Source organism: Oncorhynchus clarkii, chromosome 26 (genome assembly GCF_045791955.1).
Source record: "Oncorhynchus clarkii lewisi isolate Uvic-CL-2024 chromosome 26, UVic_Ocla_1.0, whole genome shotgun sequence".
Taxonomy (NCBI): domain Eukaryota; kingdom Metazoa; phylum Chordata; class Actinopteri; order Salmoniformes; family Salmonidae; genus Oncorhynchus; species Oncorhynchus clarkii.
In genome coordinates, this window is record NC_092172.1 from 27,324,171 (window position 1) to 27,344,532 (window position 20,362).

The window sequence follows — 20,362 nt, forward strand, 5'->3', positions numbered from 1 at the left end:
AATGCAAAAGACTACATAACAGGCTGTTCATGTTCAATATGAGAGAGAGAGAGAGTTAGAGATTCAATAACACCCATGTATACGTAGATTCATACACAGGAAGGCTTTTAGCTGCCAGCGACTGACTCTGCACAGGGTGTATTGTCTCTCTAGGCTGGCAACCCAACGGTTAACATGCAAATAGGCCTCCCGGCAGAGAAATTAGTGTGCTGGGGGGGCTTCCCTCTAAAGTGAGAGACGAGGGGGGAGTAAAAAAGAGAGAGAGAGAGAGAGAGACAGAGAAAGAAAGAGTAAAAGAGACAGAAAGAGATAAAGAGGGATCCAGAGGCACAGGTGTGAGTCTCTAAACAGTCCATTATAACCTCATCACAGACTCAGAGCCTGTATTAGTGTGCCTGCCACTCTTACTTCTGCCTCCCTCTGCGGGCCTTTGAGTAGGACTCCACTAGCACACCGTTAGGGAAATGTACATTTATCATCCTAGGACAGGATGGAACTCGCACTATAACTGTGCACACACTATAGCCAATCATAGAGCCCACAAGACCCACCATATCAACAGTTAACCTATATTTTCACCCACTAGGTAGTGCTGTAATGCTGGTTGTATAAGCTAGTAGGAAAGTGCTGTTGTAACAGAGAGCTGAGCAAGTGAACATAGTGTTCCTTCAGAGCAAATATAGGAGACGGTGTGTGGTACTGGTCCCTAGAACTTTAATCAATGACAGCCTACTTTTCTTTTGATGACTAATAAAGTGCATAGTGCAGGAATAATAGAGATGATCCACTGCTTCTCTCTCACTTCAGCCTTTGCCTAAACGTTTTCCTTTTAAAAATATCTGAAGTCTACCTAGAAGTCAACCTTTGACGTCGACTCTTCCTTAAAATCACTCCTCACAGGAAAGTGTGTCGCGTCTTTGTGCATAACGTCCCTAAGAATAGTTATTGGCCTTGTGTTGTGAGAGGGATAATACCAGCAGTATACAACACTACTCACCTTCCCAGTTCCCAACCATAGCCTAACCAGAGACCAAACCTACTGCCGGGTTAATGGAATATAGATTAGTCTGTCAGGAGGTGGGGAAGAGATTAGGCCTGTTAATTAGGCCTATGGCTGTGGGCCAATTTAAAGTCACGCATGGAGAGTGAGGAAAAAGGTAGAGAGAGGAGAGAGAGAGAGACAGATGGAGTGTTTGTGTGTGTGAGAGAGAGAGGGGGAGGTAGAGAGGTGTAGTTGATAAATGAAAGGGGGCACACTGCACGGCGATGCTTCCTGAACCAATTAAAAAGAGCATCAGGCCTTAATGATCCTTCACAGGGTAGGAGATAGAAGGTAAGGTGTGCTGGCGCTAACCTCTTGTCCCATGGAGAGGCTAATAACAGAAGTTACACTCAGTGGGCTAACAGGGCTTACAGGTCCTCCGTCCTCACTCTCTGACCTGGTCCACTTTGACCTGTGCTGTCACAGCCTGGCTGGCACACAGCTCTAGCAGATCACATGGCAGCAGGGCCTTAGGCAGAGCTGCAGTAGTACAATATATGGCATTTAACTGGGCTGTATTCACATAGGGTTGACCCAAACCATACTGTTTGTGTCACGCCTGCTCCCGCTCTTCCTCCCCCTGGCCCTCGAGGGCGCCAGGATCCCCAGCATTACGCACTCAAACCACCATCAGTACACACACTTGCCTTCCCCCCGTCACGTGCATCAGCAGTCATTGGATTCACGTGGACTCAATTACTTGTGTCATTACCTTCTCTACATCGGTCTGTTCCCAAGCTCTGTTCCTTGCTTCGGGATTAATTGTCTCATGTTCGTGTTACCCGGGTTCCGACGCTGTTCCTGTCTTGTTTCCTTGTCTGTTCCCGAATAAATGTCTGCCTCTACCTGCTTCTCCTGTCCGGCGGCAGTCCTTACAGTCTGGCTCTGATACCACTATTTTCTTATTCTATGTTGGATGTGTAACCAGGCAAATGGCCAGCCCAGTACAGCTCAGATTAGTTTGGCTCAGTGTGAAAAGGGTACTGCTTGCCTGTATCTGGATGGAGGAGCGGAGGTGGAGAAATGTGGGTGGCAGAAGGACGGACATGTTACAGAGTTAAGTCTAATACCATAGCCTAATTAGGCTAATGTTCTGCAGACCATGTGTGATAGGCTAGGTCTAAAGATTAGGAAGGGGGAAACTACAGGGAATTATCCATTCTGTATAGAAACACTATCAATAAAGTTGTATTGAATTAAAAAATCTAGTGTTCTTATTCCATTTGTGAAGGATAATCAAAGAGGGGCTATGCGTTCTATGGAAAATAATGGATGTCGTGGAATGTGTGTTCCACGATGCACTAGCGAAGTGGAACTGACCTTCAACAGTTGCATTATTTTCCTGAGAACGCATAGCCCCTCTTTGATTATCTCTTTTATATCACGGCTATAATTGAACACATTTGTCGCTAGAAACGTGTTCATTTTCCAGTAGAAATGTGTTCATTTTCCAGTAGAAATGTGTTCATTTTCCAGTAGAAATGTGTTCATTTTCCAGTAGAAATGTGTTCATTTTCCAGTAAAAATGTGTTCATTTTCCAGTAGAAATGTGTTCAACATCTACTGAAGTAGCTAGCAAGTTTACTAGATAGCTACAGTAGTTGCTGTGGTAACCAAACAAACAAACTTGTTAGTTAGGCTAACTAAACCATCAGTCCTAGCTTGCCATGAAAATCTGATTCAACAATACCAAATAAGTTTTCAATTCAAGTTTTTCTTTAAAAAACAGCTCAAACATAGAACATGTAAGAATGAAATATAGCCATTGAGTTCTACCGTGCTAATATAGGGAATTATAACGGGTGGGTCTAATCCTGAATGCTGATTGGTTAAAACCACATTCCATTCTATGTTTATTCTACAAATTACCACCGGTTAAATCTATGACTTTAAAATGCCTAATACTCTGTTTCATCTGATACAGAACAAAAAGACTGGGTCCCGTCCATACTGTAGATACAGAACAAAAAGACTGTGTCGCGTCCATACTGTAGATACAGAACAAAAAGACTGGATCACGTCCATACTGAAGATACAGAACAAAAAGACTGGGTCGCGTCCATACTGAAGATACAGAACAAAAAGACTGTGTCGCGTCCATACTGTAGATACAGAACAAAAAGACTGTCACGTCCTTACTGTAGATACAGAACAAAAAGACTGTGTCGCGTCCATACTGAAGATACAGAACAAAAAGACTGGATCACGTCCATACTGAAGATACAGAACAAAAAGACTGGGTCGCGTCCATACTGTAGATACAGAACAAAAAGACTGTGTCACGTCCATACTGTAGATACAGAACAAAAAGACTGTCACGTCCTTACTGTAGATACAGAACAAAAAGACTGGGTCCCGTCCATACTGTAGATACAGAACAAAAAGACTGTGTCGCGTCCATACTGTAGATACAGAACAAAAAGACTGTCGCGTCCATACTCTAGATACAGAACAAAAAGACTGGGTCACGTCCATACTGTAGATACAGAACAAAAAGACTGGGTCCCGTCCATACTGTAGATACAGAACAAAAAGACTGTGTCGCGTCCATACTGAAGATACAGAACAAAAAGACTGTCACGTCCATACTGTAGATACAGAACAAAAAGACTGTTGCGTCCATACTCTAGATACAGAACAAAAAGACTGGGTCGCGTCCATACTGTAGATACAGAACAAAAAGACTGTCACGTCCATACTGTAGATACAGAACAAAAAGACTGGATCACGTCCATACTGAAGATACAGAACAAAAAGACTGGGTCGCGTCCATACTGAAGATACAGAACAAAAAGACTGGGTCGCGTCCATACTGTAGATACAGAACAAAAAGACTGGGTCGCGTCCATACTGAAGATACAGAACAAAAAGACTGGGTCACGTCCATATTGTAGATACAGAACAAAAAGACTGGGTCACGTCCATACTGTAGATACAGAACAAAAAGACTGGGTCACGTCCATACTGTAGATACAGAACAAAAAGACTGGGTCACGTCCATACTGTAGATACAGAACAAAAAGACTGGTTCCCGTCCATACTGAAGATACAGAACAAAAAGACTGAACGACTGGGTCGCGTCTCAGGCAACCGAACCGATTAAACGAACGACCAGCCAGCTTGGGTAGCAACCCTAGATTTGTGTCGTGACTATATCTTGTGGAAGGATGAAATAGTATGAATAAATTCATAAAAATAATGTTTTTAATGAAAACATTATTTGAATATGTTGGTAACTCGTTGTATAAAAGTGATACTGCCCTCGAAGCCGGTGTTTAGAGGATACATTGGCTTGGTCTCTAGCCTAACAACACCAGGGCCAATATATCCTCCAAACACCGGCTTCTTGGCATTATCACTTAAATAACTCACACTCTAGAATGCCCTTCAAGCCAATCAGAAACAAGTATTCAACAATGCCATGGTATAAACATGAATAACATTAGATTCCCAGTCCAAAGTTAAATATTATACTGTATAAGCCTAGGCCTTATTTCCTAAGAAATGCACTTACACTACTAGGTGGTATAATGGTATTAAACACTGTAGATCTATACACAGGAGAACTATAGCTTCAACCAAGTACACACTCCTAGTACGCTAGGCTGTGTGTGTGGGCCTCCCTCTCTGGTCTGTTGGAGATATTTATAGTTATTACCCAGAACGCTCTAAGGCCCAGGCCAAGACACACACACACGCAGGCACTTGCACACACACACACAGGCACACACACACACAGCATGTAATTCCTTGCAAATGCAGCGATTAGCAATTCACATAGGTTATGATATCATTAGCCGTACCTGCCATGGCAGAGAGAGAGGGCTGCACCATCACACCCATTACACATCCTCAAATAGCTCCCAATGAAGAAGCTTTACTAACAGCCACCTATTAGCTTGCCATTAGTCATTCAGTTAACTGACTCCTTCATTTCATTAAGAGAGGCATGCGATGGCCATTTGCATCTCCAAGAGGGATGGTGATAGGAGTGGTTCATGGATGAATGGACTGGGACTGGGGAGGGTAAGGTGGTTTGGGCCTGGTCGTTAGGGATTCTATAGGATAGCAGAGGGGTGACAGAGGGGAGAGAGCAGTCTAGGGTCATTGAAGATGATGCTGTATCTGTCATTAGCACAGTATAGGGAAGGTCTGAGAGAGCCTGTACGATACACCACAAGTCAGGAGCTAAGCACCCAATGATACAGGCAAACTAATGTTTCCCTTGTTGTGTAGTGACACACCCAAAACCTTAAGGTTTTTAGGCCTCTCCAGATAAATAAGCTGGATGGTTATTACATTATCCTAGCAAGCATTACAATGGGCACATTCAAGGTCATTGCAGAATAACTTTCAATATAGCCATCAAAACAACCTGCCAATGAGCAGCCTACTTACTGGGGAGCAGAGATGGAGGGAGGGGATTCCAACAACAGTGGTTCCCTTAGAGCTTATGTAACGGATGTGAAACAGCTAGCTAGTTAGTTATACTGTTACACTTAGACCAGCGATTCTCAACAAATTTGGGTTGTGGGAGGTTTTGAATGGGTCGCGGAGTGTCACAAATTTCTAAACGTAGGCCTATTCCTTGCTTGAGAACTGAGAAATGAATCAGCATTACCTGGTGGTAACACACAAAATAGTATGATTTATGCATTCAAATGAGCAGTTGGTGGGTTCATCACCAGTCTTCTTCATGCTATATCTCTCAATAATAAGAGGTGAAATCAGGAGAAGCCAGGTTGTTAGCAGCAAAGCAGCAGTGCTGCTACGGAGAAACTATTTTTGGTGGGTTCATCACCAGTCTTCTTCATGCTATATCTCTCAATAATAAGAGGTGAAATCAGGAGAAGCCAGGTTGTTAGCAGCAAAGCAGCAGTGCTGCTACGGAGAAACTCTTTTTGGTGGGTTCATCACCAGTCTTCTTCATGCTATATCTCTCAATAATAAGAGGTTAAATCAGGAGAAGCCAGGGTGTTAGCAGCAAAGCAGCAGTGCTGCTACGGACAAACTATTTTTGGTGGGTTCATCACCAGTCTTCTTCATGCTATATCTCTCAATAATAAGAGGTGAAATCAGGAGAAGCCAGGGTGTTAGCAGCAAAGCAGCAGTGCTGCTACGGACAAACTATTTTTGCTCTCTCAGATTGTTTTGTCAATTCTCACATATAAACTTTATGGGGAGGAATTATGTTTGACATGCATTTTACATTTGTATCACAAACAATTGTTTTCTTAAATCATGATGAAAGTGGCCATTTTAGGACCCCTTTTTTGACCTATAAATGCCTCCGGTAAAACCTTGATGCTTGAATCGTACATGATACAGACAACATATTGTTAATTTTACTGCTTGTAGTGGACTCTAACAAATGGAGAATGTCTAGATTCTGAAATACACATTTTCACAATAATTCATTCAATATAAAAAAAAAAAACAGGCATATGAACATCTCAAAAGTACCCTTTACAAGTACATGACATTTCCAGTGGGTTCTCTGCTAATTCTGAAGTTATGATACATTTTATGAGCACCGCCAACACAGTGAATGGGAAAATGGATTGAAAGGGCTGTGATTGGTTAATGACCTATAATGTACATGTCTACGTATAAAATTGATCATATTTACAAAGGTACCAGAGAGCTCCCTCTGAAAATTTGACGTGTTTGACAAGTATATTGTTCTAAACAATACGTTTAAAAAAACTAAATAAAAAGGGTACTTTTGAGATATTTATATTGATATTTTTACGTTGAATAAATGAATGTGAACATTTGTATTTCAGAATCTAGACATACTCCATATTTGAGATAACACTGTAAGAAGTATAATGACACCAAGATATTGTCTGTATCATGTACAGTTCACAGATCATAGGGTTTTACAGGAGACATGTATAGGTCTAAAAAGGACCTGAAATTGCCAATTTCATAATGATTTTCAAGAAAATTATTTGTGATACAAATGTTAAAAGCATGTCCAACATCCTTCCTCCCAATTAATATTCTATGTGAGAAATGCCAGAACAATCAGATGGTTGCAAAATATTTTCCGCCTAAGCTGGCGTGGAATCGCCCAACTATGGACTTATCCAGAACTATGATGGCGGTGAGACCAAATTATAGGGTCACCAGAGGACAGGGCCCAGGGAACAGCCACACACATTCAACTGAGGACAACAGACAGACTTGTAGTTCTGTTCTGAGCAGGAATGTCAAGAAAGTCTTTATAAATCAAATGAATGATCCACGCCACAACACTAAGCTTTTCATACTGACAACTCAGCAGACAGGACAGTCTTGAGGTGAGGGCATACAAAATAACAGCAGCTTTGTGGCAGTATAGTGAAAACAACCATGTGATTCAACATTCCACAGAGATTGATTTAATGTATATGAAGGCCAAATGCCACAGACCAATAGGCAAATGAAAACATTGAAACCTGTAGCCTAGTAATTGCACTGAGCAGCAAGCAGAGGATTGAGTTAAATAGGAAGGAATTCACAGGATTCTTCCAACATATTCACCTCAGTCATCCAAGCAGGACGTATGCCTACAACATTCTGAGAGAAAAGAGCAACCCTCCATTTTGTACTTTGAAATGTTAAAACATGAACTTATGTGTTGTAGACTAGAGGTATAAAACTAAACTTTATCCAAGGCAGACAGACAGAGGATAGTGTTAGCCTACATTTTGTCCCTTTCCACAGAGTCAGTGTAATGTTGTGAAAGTGTTTCTCTGTGTAAACAAACCCTTGACTCAGGGCCCAGCGCCATGGAAACCAGTGAACATAACCGGCTAGGAACCAGCAGCTACCTGACAAACCTGTCTGATCGCTTTGAGACTCCTGTGTGAAAACACACACACACACACACACACACACACACACACACACACACACACACACACACACACACACACATAAAGAACACTTAGCCAGAAGATCCGACCTGCTTACTTACAGCTGCACTAGGGTCGGACAGCACGACTGTGTAGATCAAGACACCATGGAGCCAACTTGGAAAACGTACCTCAATCCAGGGATGAGAAATTAGTTGTATTCCTAGTTGTGCTATTATCCCAACTGTTACAAGATTGAATAACTGCTACTTTTCCTGAACGCTGCCCTTTCCTCCTCATGCTAGGTAGCAGAAGCCACGTGTGTTGAACAACAAAGGATAGTCAGCCTACATCTTCGCACTGTGATAATGTCAATATAAAAGTAATGTGTGGGGAATGGCTTTGTACATGTTAAATCCATTATTATAATGAATTGGTAATCATTTATTGGTAAGCCAGTGTAGTAATTAATTGGTCATAATTAATTGATAATTGGTAACGTCAATGTTGTCAAGGGTGCATTAACAAAGGCAAAATTGTTGGAACAAAGAAATAAACTATTGAAAGACAAACACAACAACTTTCTAGTGTGTGGCTGTTTATTGGCATTGTTAATCCACCCTTGACAACAATGACATGGATTACCAATTCATTATTGTACTTTAGACAAGCATCCATAGTTTTGGTCAAGCTTGACCTATGGTACTTTCAAGACATCTTGGAACTCTAGAAAGATGCCTGAGTTTCCGACTTGGAATTCCGAGTTGGATGACCATTCAAAACATTTTTTTCAGAGTTCCCACTGAGTTTCCAGTGTTTTTGAACACGGCAATATACTAAACCATTCCCCACCCGCAACTATTTTTTTACATTTCCACAGCGTGATGACGTAGTCCGCAAGGAGCCTGATTGGCTGGTTTGATGTTCAACTTACATTCTAGCGCCATTTCAAAATGGCTGGTGTGGCTTCTGCTAACAAGCATGGGGACGAAAAGGGCAGCTTTCCAAAAAAACTATCAGTCGTTCAAACTTTCTGGTGTAACAGTTGGGATAATGAGACAATGCATTTCTCATCCCTATATTGAGGTAGGTTTTCCGAGCTATTTTTTACCTTTATTTAACTAGGCAAGTCAGTTAAGAACAAATTCTTATCTACAATGACGGCCTAGGAACAGTGCCTGCCTGTTCAGGAGCAGAACGACAGCTCAGGGGTTTGAACTTGCAACCTTCCGGTTACTATTCCAACGCTCTAACCACTAGGCTACCCTGCCACCCCATCTCGTGCTAGCTCTCCGGTGTCTTGACATTTATGCTGTCCGACCTTAGTGCCACTGTAACAAGTGGGCCGAATCTGCTGACTAAAAGCATAATGTCATGATCCACAGTCCAAATGCCTTTCCCCTATTCCCCTTGCCCTATTTAGTGCTAGGTTCCCTATTTAGTGCTAAGCTAAGTCTAACGGAATGAGAGCCACTGAAAGTCTCATTAGAGTCCCTGTAGAGTAGACTGTGTCAATCTGTTCTCCACTTTCTCTCCCCGGGGACAGACTATGCTAGGCAGGCTAGCGTTCAGCAGGCTGCCTGGTGGTTGAGCTAAGTTAATTCCTGTCAGCCAGTGAAAGGTTAACCTGACTGCAGTATAAGGAAGAGGTCACGTTGGGTTGTGTCACCCCTCACATTCCTCTCACGCAAAACCTCATGTTAGCACTGAACCCGCTGGCTATCGCACGCTCCTCTCCAAACCCCTAGCCAGCCAACATAGTCAAAGCTATTTAATCCCCTGTGAGCGGGGGAGAGAGAGAAAAAATGCAGAATAAAAGAGAATGGGTTTTTATTCAGACCTACTGTGCAGTTTGGGGCTGGCAAGGTTCCCACATGCTCCTCACAGTCTAGGCTAAATCCAAGTACAACTCTCTCACCCCTCCCTCTACTAACTAGCCACCCATTTCCTCCTCTAGTGTCCCCCCACAGCCCGCCCCTTCCGTCCATAGCAAAGACCGCCCCACTTTAAATAGAGCCGACTTCCTGTTCACCTTTGACCTCCACTAGATACCACCCACTCCTGGCAGGCCTCCACTACCAGCAGGCAGATGAGGCAGGATGACTGGAGGAACAGAGAGAGGCAGTCATAAAGAGAGAGATAGGCAGTCAGAAAGAGCTAGGGAGAGACAGAGCGAGAGACAGGCTATGTGCACACTGCCCACAAAATGAGGTAGAAACAGAGCTGCACTTCCTAACCTCCTGCCAAATGTATGACCATATTATAGACTCATATTTCCCTCAGATTACATAGACCTCCAATATAATTTGAAAACAAATACATTTTTGATAAACTCCCATATCTATTAGGTGAAAAACCACAGTGTGCAATCGCAGCAGCAAGATTTGTGACTTGTTGCCACAAGAAAAGGGCAACCAGTGAAGAACAAACACTATTGTAAATACAATCTATATTTATGTTTAATTATTTTCCATTTTGTACTTGAACTATTTGCACATTATTACAACACTGTATATAGACATCATATGTCTTTATTCTTTTGGAACTTTTGTGAGTCTAATGTGTACTGTACATTTGTTATTGTTTATTTCACTTTTGTTTATTATCTATTTCACTTGCTTAGGCAATGTAAACATATGTTTCCCATGCCAATAAAGCCCCTTAAATTGAACATTGAATTGAGAGATCGAGAGAGATTGATAGACCTACAGACCAGAGAGAGAGCCAACCACAGCCAGAGAAACAGCCAATCATCTCTCAGCCTCGTGGAGGGCAGGTTTCCCAGCGGCAGTGGGCCCCTCCCCCTCCAAAGAGTAGAGTAGTGACTTGGTGTCATGTTTCAGGGCTGACTGCAGCACTCTCTGACTGGCTGACTGGCTGGCTGGCTGGCTGTCTGGCTGGGAGTTACATAAACCTCACCCAGGAAGGTCAGGAAGCAACAAAGACAGCAATTCAGTGGGGGCTGACAGCCACAGACACTCTTGGCTGAGTCGGCTTCACACACATGGCCCCACTGACGCCCCCCCCCCCTCCCACACACACACACACACACACACACACACACACACACACACACACACACACACACACTTTAGTTTCAAAGTCCCCAGAGGCCAGAGAAGGGGGTGAGGGGAGAGTGAGGTCGGGGAGTCGAAGAATAAATCTAAACCACTGATGCACTGAGTCAGACAGGAGGCACCTGCTGTACAGCACAGCAGCTCATCATCAGCTATTCAACCACCAGGGTGTGCCTACTGCTTAGACAACCATATCAAAAGGCTATTTGTTTGTAATGGGGCTGTCTTGCAGTAAGACTGCATCACGTGTGAGGACAGATAAGGGTATGCACAACCCGTGGTGAGATTATTCTCTGCCAACTACATCTAGTAGCCTAGTTGTTGTCTATAATAGGGTTTCCCAAACCCGGTCCTGGGACCCACCCTGGGTGCACGTTTTGGTCTCGTTTTGGGGGGCCAGAGCAGCCCGTCAGTCAGGAGCTGCCAGAGCCGCCCGTCAGTCAGGAGCTGCCAGAGCCGCCCGTCAGTCAGGAGCTGCCAGAGCCGCCCGTCAGTCAGGAGCTGCCAGAGCCGCCCGTCAGTCAGGAGCTGCCAGAGCCGCCCGTCAATCAGGAGCTGCCAGAGCCACCCGTCAGTCAGGAGCTGCCAGAGCCGCCCGTCAGTCAGGAGCTGCCAGAGCCACCCGTCAGTCAGGAGCTGCCAGAGCCACCCGTCAGTCAGGAGCTGCCAGAGCCACCCGTCAGTCAGGAGCTGCCAGAGCAGCCCGTCAGTCAGGAGCTGCCAGAGCAGCCCGTCAGTCAGGAGCTGCCAGAGCCGCCCGTCAGTCAGGAGCTGCCAGAGCCGCCCGTCAGTCAGGAGCTGCCAGAGCCACCCGTCAGTCAGGAGCTGCCAGAGCCACCCGTCAGTCAGGCGCTGCCGGAGTCTCCCATCTATTCATGTCCCGCTGCAAGGGTCCCCAGTCCGAGGTCGGCAACGAGGTTCGCCGCTCTAAAGGCGCCACTGGAGCGGGCACTGAAGCGGGCAAAGACTATGGTGGAGTGGGGTCCACGTCCCGCGCCAGAGCCGCCACCGCGGACAGACGCCCACCCAGACCATCCCCTATAGGTTCAGGTTTTGCGGCCGGAGTCCGCACCTTTGGGGGGTGGGCACTGTCACGTTCTGACCTTAGTTCCTTTATTTTGTCTTTGTTAGTTTGGTCAGGGCGTGAGTTGGGGTGGGTAGTCTATGTTCTTTTTTCTTTGTTGTATTTCTGTGTTCGGCCTGATATGGTTCTCAATCAGAGGCAGCTGTCGATCGTTGTCTCTGATTGAGAATCATACTTAGGTAGCCTGTTTTCCCCATTTTAGTTGTGGGTGAATATTTTCTGTTTAGTGTTTTTCGTCACCTTACAGGACTGTTTGTCGTTTTTGTTCAGTGTTCAGTTGTTTTATTAAAATAATGGACACTTACCACGCTGCGCATTGGTCCTCCTCTCTTTCTCCAGACGACAAGCGTTACAGAATCCCCGAGCTGACAAGGTAAAAAATCCGTTGTTCTGCCCCTGAACAAGGCAGTTAACCCACTGTTCCTAGGCCATCATTGAAAATAAGAATTTGTTCTTAACTGACTTGCCTACTTAAATAAAGGCAAAAAATAAATACTCAGCTCCTTTATCATACTGCTGTCTTCACAATGACTGGGAACAAAAGCCCTCTGTCTAGAAGTCAGTCTCTCTGTGTGACTAACAGTGAATAGCCAAGCACTAGCTCCTGAGGACTAGGCCTACAACAGTCTGGGTGGTATACTATATACCGGTATTGATGCATGCTGTTTATTAACTGACAGATTTCCCATGCGTTCCCAACTGTAGGCTATGCCTTGTTATTGGGCTACATTTCACAGCTAGGCACATTTTTTTTTTAAAGACGCTAATGTTCCTCTGTGGCTAAATGATATGCTTTCTCATGGTGTACTAGGCTATTCTGAATTATTTCATTTCTTTCTGAACAGACAGCAGTAACTCTATAACTTTGGCAAATGTATTTAAATGTATCAGGGGTGATGCAGCTCCTCAAGAACCCTTCGCACGGCTATGATTCTATAAGGAAATAAATTATGAAGTGCAACACTGGAGAGATCAGCATTGCAGGCTCATTCATGTCTATCAGAGCAGAGAGGGCGAGAGATCATAGAAAGTGAATCTCGTTTCAGTTCTTCACATGCGTTGGTCTCAAACATAGGTTACAATTTTGCACAAACAATAAGCCCAACCCAAATCAAGAGACCGGACTAGGCAGTGAGACAGGGCCAGAGACAGGACCAGGCAGTGAGACAGGGCCAGACAGAGGACCAGGCAGTGAGACAGGGCCAGACACAGAACCAGGCAGTGAGACAGGGCCAGACACAGGACCAGGCAGTGAGACAGGCCCAGAGACAGGACCAGGCAGTGAGACAGGGCTAGAGACAGGACCAGGCAGTGAGACAGGGCCAGACAGAGGACCAGGCAGTGAGACAGGGCCAGGGAGTGAGACAGGACCAGGCAGTGAGACAGGGCCAGACACAGAACCAGGCAGTGAGACAGGGCCAGACACAGGACCAGGCAGTGAGACAGGGCCAGACACAGGACCAGAGAGTGTGACAGGGCCAGACACAGGACCAGGCAGTGAGACTGGGCCAGACACAGGACCAGGCAGTGAGACAGGCCCAGAGACAGGACCAGGGAGTGAGACAGGGCCAGAGACAGGACCAGGGAGTGAGACAGGGCCAGACACAGGACCAGGCAGTGAGACAGGGCCAGAGACAGGACCAGAGAGTGCGACAGGGCCAGAGACAGGACCCGGCAGTGAGACAGGGCCAGAGACAGAACCAGGGAGTGAGACAGGGCCAGAGACAGGACCAGGCAGTGAGACAGGGCCAGAGACAGGACCAGGGAGTGAGACAGGACCAGGCAGTGAGACAGGGCTAGAGACAGGACCAGGGAGTGAGACAGGACCAGGCAGTGAGACAGGGCCAGAGACAGGTAGTGAGACAGGGCTAGAGACAGGACCAGGGAGTGAGACAGGGCCAGACGCAGGACCAGAGAGTGTGACAGGGCCAGAGACAGGACCAGGGAGTGAGACAGGACCAGGGAGTGAGACAGGGCCAGGGAGTGAGACAGGGCCAGGGAGTGAGACAGGGCCAGGGAGTGAGACAGGACTAGGGGGTAAGACAGGACTAGGGGGTGAGACAGGGCCAGAGACAGGCAGTGAGACAGGACTAGGGGGTGAGACAGGGCCAGAGACAGGCAGTGAGACAGGACTAGGGGGTGAGACAGGGCCAGAGACAGGCAGTGAGACAAGGCCAGAGACAGGCAGTGAGACAGTGCTAGAGACAGGCAGTGAGACAGGGCCAGAGACAGGCAGTGATACTAGGACAGGGGGATGGGCACCACTCTATCCCCTGATGCCCTGCCTGTTCAGCAAACACAGTATCTGTTGGCTCTTCACACACCAGTGGACATGAATAGAGCAGTCTACCCAAAAGCATCAACACAAGGGTGGATGTTGACACAGACTGTAGGGAAGCTGGGCCTGTTTGCTGGTGTTCCATGTCCCATTTCAATTAGCGGATGGACAAATTGGACAAATTGGCTGCTGGGTCAAAACACCAGTCTGTGCTTGAGTATTTCAGCCTACCTGTTAGTCTAAGTGGTAGAGTTGAGAGGGACAGAGCTATGCTGTAGAGACAGGGTAAAGACCTAGCGACTTGTGAGTCACCATTCACCAGAGAGTAGTTGTGTGTGTGTTTGTGGGTGTGTGCGCTCCCTTGTTTACAATTTACAGAGCCAGTCAGAGATAGTTCTGATGAGTGCTGAGCTGCATGTGCCAGCACTAGGGCCATGGAAGGGAACAGACACACTGTGCTGCTGGTGATCAGATGTGGGTTCAAACACTATTTGAAATCTTTATCCTGCCTGGAGTTCCAGATGGGTGGGGTTAGTAGTTTTGGGACTATTCTATTGGTTCCATTACTCAAGCACAGTTTAAGTATTTGACCTAAACAAATAGTATTTGAACCCAGGTCTGACATACAGTTGCTATGCTACTGGCCAGCTCTGCTTCAGGATCCGCCTTGTGCCTGTCAGAGCCAGAGCAGCACACTAATGCACTCTCTACCTCTCTCTGTGTCTGTCATTAGCCTCCCTCCTTCCTTCTCTCTCTCTCTCACTCACTACTCCCTCTATCCATCTCTATCCTACCTCCCTCCCCCTCCTTTCTCTCACTCACTACTCCCTCTGTCCCTCTCTATCCTCTCTCCCTCCCCCCTGTCTCTCACTCACTACTCCCTCTATCCATCTCTATTCTCTCTCCCTCCCCTCCTCTCCCTCACTCACTCACTCCCTCTGTCCATCTCTATCCTCTCTCCCTACCTCCCCCCTGTTTCACTCACTACTCCCTCTGTCCATCTCTATCCTCTCTCCCTCCCCCTCCTCTCCCTCTCTCTCACTCAAAGACACACACGCACAGAGAAAACCACAACAGCAACCACTCCCACACTCTTATCTAGCCATGTAGTGAGTGCAGTGCGCAGCAGCAAGACAGACAGACAGGCAGTGTCTCTAGCCTCTAGCCTGCCCCGACCCACATCTATAGCCTTGAGTACGCTTAGTTACTGTAAGTCCTGGAGACACTGCTGCCACTATTAATCAGGCCCTGGGACACAGATAGGCTACTGTAATTACCTGTTGTCTGTCTGTGTCCCACAATGGTACTCTATTCTCTATTTAGTGCACTACTCTTGACCAGGGCTTTGGTAAAATATAGGGAAACGGGTGCCATTTGGGACACAATACTGAGAGGATAGCTAGAATAGGCTGTATTATTATCATTTAAAGGAGGGCTGAGCCTCCTTCCCCTCCCTCCACCTCCCCCCTGATTGCAGGTGCACCAAATATGCTCATGCTCTTCCAGGGCTAGTTAAACATTACATGGGTGGGTGGCTGGCTGGCGTCTGGCTGCTGAGAGGAGTGAAAGCATGGCAAGGCTCTCTCTAGTCTCTCTGTCAGTGCAAGAGATGTATCCATTAACGTAGCTGTCACAAATACATGTCTCACTGTCAATTATTTCCATTAATTTCCAACATAGTTGCAACTGAATAGATAAAACAACCTGGATAAGATGCAGATATAGATTTGAATGGAATGAGAAATAATTAGACATTTGACAATTCACTTTACCAATCCCCTCCTGCCCATGTGGTCAAGTGGAAGGACAACTATTAGCACCAACAACCACAACTATTCTCTACTAAGGCAATGTGTATTTCTTCCCCTGTAGTAATACATTAAAGCTGCAATATGTAACTTTTTGAATGACCTGACCAAATTCACATAGAATTGTCATTCTCATTGAAAGCAAGAAGTCTATTTCTACACTTTCCGTTTCCATATTTGCATCTTTTACTTAAAGTTTTGTACTCAAGCTTCAAACTGCTGAAAATACAATATTTTGGGTTATGGGAAATATATTTCACAGTGGTTTAGATGGTACGATGACTCTCTACACTATACTTGCTTGTTTTGTCACAAACTGAAATTAGAATTGTAGCAACCAGGAAATGGCAGAGTGATTTCTGCATAGTGCATCTTTAAATAGATGAATGAAGGAGAACTCTGCGGAATCTGGATAACTAGGTACTTCATCCATATCATCCTTTCTGTCAGCATATGTCTGTCAGCATATGTCAGCCTAGCCAGCCTCAGACTGAAAGCAAGTGTTAATGGCCCAATGGGTTTACCTGTATCTTGTAGTCCATGGATATGGAGATCCTGTCTTCCTCCTTCATCTCTTCTTCTTCCTCTCCCTTTCCATTCCTCTCTCCATCCCCACCATTGGTCCAGGAACAGTTGGAGTCATGGTGATCGTGCTGACTGAGGGCAGCCTCCAGCTGAGGCAGCAGCTCATCAGCCAGCAGGTCCGGAGCCTCCAGGCCCTCAAAGCCCCCTCCTTGGGCCTCCACCTCCCCTTGCAGCCCTGCCAGGCTAACCTCTAGAGACACGTAGCCGTTAGTGGTAGTGGTGCTGGCCGGAGGTCTGGTAACTTCCAAGTTAGATCCACAGTTCTGGGGCTGGTGCTGGTCTGGAACGAGCTGGCTGACTGCACTGGGGTAGCAGCTCATGGCCTGGCCAAACATCTCAGATGAGTCGTAGTTCCCTAAGGTCTGCCTGGAGCAGCGCAGAGCCCGGAAGGGACATTCGTCCTCAGCCTGGCTGACTGGGACCTGCTCGGGCTGGTGATGCTGAGACATCCCTGGAGCAGACAAAAACGCACATCCAGCTCCCACGAGAGAGAGTTCAGGCACTGAGGAGGGCAGGGGAGTGGTGGTGGGGATCATGGACACTGGGGCTAAAGAGAGAGGCTGGCTCAGGCTGGAGATGCCAGGTTGTCCCTGGCCAGGGAAGGAGTACTGGGAGGGAGGGTAGGCGGTGGTGGAGCTCACTGAGCAGGAGGACAGGGTGTGAGCCATGGGGGAGCAGGTCTGCATGGAGAAGGACATGCTAGAGTCCTTTGGCCCTAACCCAGGAAAGGCCCCCTGAGTCCCCTGCACCAGCTGGTAGCCACCCTGCTGTGGTGGGGTTCCAGCCAGCGAGGCATTGGGGGTTTCCACATTAGCTGTGGCCAGAGCCCCTGAGTTAGGCACAGCCCTGGAGTGGAACTGGGTCCCCCCGGTGGTAAGCTGCTGATTGTGGAATGCTGGCTGTTGGTTGGCCTGGTGGAAGGGGAAGCTGTGGTGCTGTTGAGATAGAGACTGAGGGTTCACTACCTGTTGATGAAGGTGCTGCTGCCGCTGGTTCAGAAGCTGGTGTTGCTGCTGCTGAAGTTGTTGTTGACAAGGGTGGTGCTGCTGCTGTGGCTGTTGCTGTTGGAGGTGATGCTGTTGTTTGTGGAGTTGCTGCTGCTGTTGTTGATGTAGTTGTTGTTGTTGCTGGGGTACTGGGTGGTAGAGGTTCCCGTTCTGGTCCTGGTTGCCCCACATGGGGCTGCTGTTGGAAAACAACGCGTTGGATTGGGGTGCCTGACCAATTGAGCGTCCATGGAACTGGGTATGCTGTGCTGCTATCATCCCTCCACCACCCACACCCTCAGAGCCAGCGAAGGGCTGTCCCATGGAGTTCTGGGCCTTCATGCCTGGAAAATTCCCCATCTGCTGCCCATAAGCCATGCTCTGTTGGGTGGAGGAGGGCATGGAGGTGGGTATCATCCCGGGGTGTTTCCCTGCCCCCATCGGCTCCACCTGTAGAGGCTCAAAGCCTGCGCTGAGGTTGAGCTCATCCACCAGCGAGGGTCCAGGGGGGAAGCCCTCCTCAGCCAACCCGTCCAGCCCTCCCACAAACAGGTTGGGGTCGTCAAAGAAGTCCATGATGGGATCTGTCATGACCCAGGGGCCAGGGTCAGTCTTCCGGAGACCAGTCCCCCACGTTGGACCTCTGCTGGGTTCTAGCTGGTGCTGAGGAGCGCCACGTGTTACTGAGCTACAGTATGTCCATCACAGACTGGCTCTGGAGAGAAAAACTAAGACAAAACCTCAAGTCAGATTTAACAGAGAGAAGAAAAACATATTTAAACATGTCTCGTTCATACTGAGCTGTGTGTGGGCTGCACAATAAAGAGATTTTCAGTTGTCAAATAGATTTTAAGAAATTTAGCCTGTCTCTTTTTGATGTTCATCCTGTGTTATTCAAATCAATACACTTCTAGTTGTTTTCAAGATCTCCATACACCTCTACCTCATATAGACTACAATTTATTACCATAACAGACGCTCCCAGCCACGTAAACGTCAACAGTGAAAACAGCGGCTGCCAAAAAGCCAAGTAATGGCTAGGTCAGACAGGCCTGGGATAAATTTGGCACTGTCAATTATCTCTGGTTGGCAGCAGGTAGTTGTGTGGTAACGCATCTGATCTGATCTAAACTGAACCAACTGCCAGACAGACCAACAGCCAGGTGCCTCTAGTCTTCCTCGGTTCAAAGTCCCCTGATGCGATCAGCCTCAGCCCTGTGGCTGTGCTGTGCCTGCTATCTATCGAGCCGTCTGTCTGCTAGTAGCTACTGAAGGTGTGGGAGGAAGGTGCAGACAGACAGATAGACAGCTGATGCTGTTTGTGTCAACAGCCAGGGAGGTTGGCTCAGGATGCATCTAACCACAGACCAATGACCAATAGAAGATGACGGAACACTTGTGTTAGTCAAAACCTGCTGACTCATACTCACCACACACACTCACCTCACTACAAACACTTTGACATGCCTTCCTGAATGTACAGTCATGGCTCTCACAAGTCTTCTGATACAGAGGGGGGACATACAACTGAGATCCAAAGCTTCAACCACAACTCGTGAACCTCTGCTAAGGTTAAGTGGGGTAGTGGGTAGGCTTGGGCGGTATACCGTATATACCGTATAGCGGGGTATTTGGAAATAGCCACGGGATGGTTTTTCAAATACAAATACCGTTAACTATTTATTTGAAGTTTTTCTATATATTTTCATATTTGTAGCTACTTTGTAAGTAAATACCTGCAGTCAACTTGGGCAATATGTTAGAAGATAAAGCATTCTTCATTTCACTTGTCACATTATTTTCCATTATGAAGCTCACCGTAGTTCCCCAGAACAGTTGAGCCAGTCATGTGCTTGTTTGTAAATGCCACAAAGCGGGAGCAGTTGAGTTGAGCTGTGTATTGACAGGGGTTGAGTTTTATATTGAAAGTCAATAGTTTTTTTGCTTCAATAGAGTGATCAGGGATGTGCAACTATAGTTTTTCTTCACATAAAATATATTACTGCAACACATTCAGCAGAATATAGCTTCATTTTCATCAGATGACAACAGAAGCGCAACGCTATTAGGCTGGCAGTCACACAAGTAGACTAAATGAGCTTACAATGAACATTGCATGGCCATCATATTTCTGTTTATTATAGAAAGAATGTAGCTACATTTCCTAATGTTTTTCTTGAAGTTAATCTGGAGCAAAGAAGGCTGGCTACACCGAGAAATGTAGCTTCATCAGAACGCTGTCAGCTGATAGGCCGAGAATGGAAAGGGCGTTCTGTCTCTTCTTCTCTAAGCAGAGCAAGCAGGCTTGTTGCCCTAGAGACTCCAGACTCCACACAGACACAGCGTGTACACATGCTGCTCCAGAGCAAGTACTGTTTATTGCACAATGTATCTCGTTCACATTCGCTTGTAAATGTCCAAACTCACCAAAAATGACATTCAGTAGCTCCTACCTATGTATGTATAACTTTATAGCTGGGCTGCCGGTCTTTTCCATTTGCGCTTGTTAGCATATTTAGCTAGCAGCCTCCATGGTAAAACTGTACATCTCGGGATGAGAGAAGAACAGTATTAAGATATGAAAATCTGCATACTGCCCAGCCCTAGTAGTGGGGCTGTCCCTGGCTATGATGAAACCTTACTTTTTACTCATTGTTACA

The 20,362-nt window shown here is 46.4% G+C and overlaps 1 protein-coding gene across 5 annotated transcripts in view; it reads right to left on the reverse strand.

The window, feature by feature from the left end:
- The window catches only part of LOC139384492 (chromodomain-helicase-DNA-binding protein 9-like), a 131,278-nt gene that overhangs the window by 97,692 nt on the left and 13,224 nt on the right, over positions 1-20,362 (reverse strand). For 4 of the 5 annotated variants that reach the window (XM_071129287.1, XM_071129289.1, XM_071129288.1 and 1 more), the window contains exon 2: positions 16,656-18,430. In XM_071129287.1, the coding sequence (XP_070985388.1) occupies positions 16,656-18,293 (1,638 nt within the window). In that variant the 5' untranslated portion in view covers positions 18,294-18,430. Of the gene's footprint in view, positions 1-9,728; positions 9,784-16,655; positions 18,431-20,362 lie in introns of those variants that run through there. The other variant, XM_071129292.1, reaches the window with a different exon arrangement.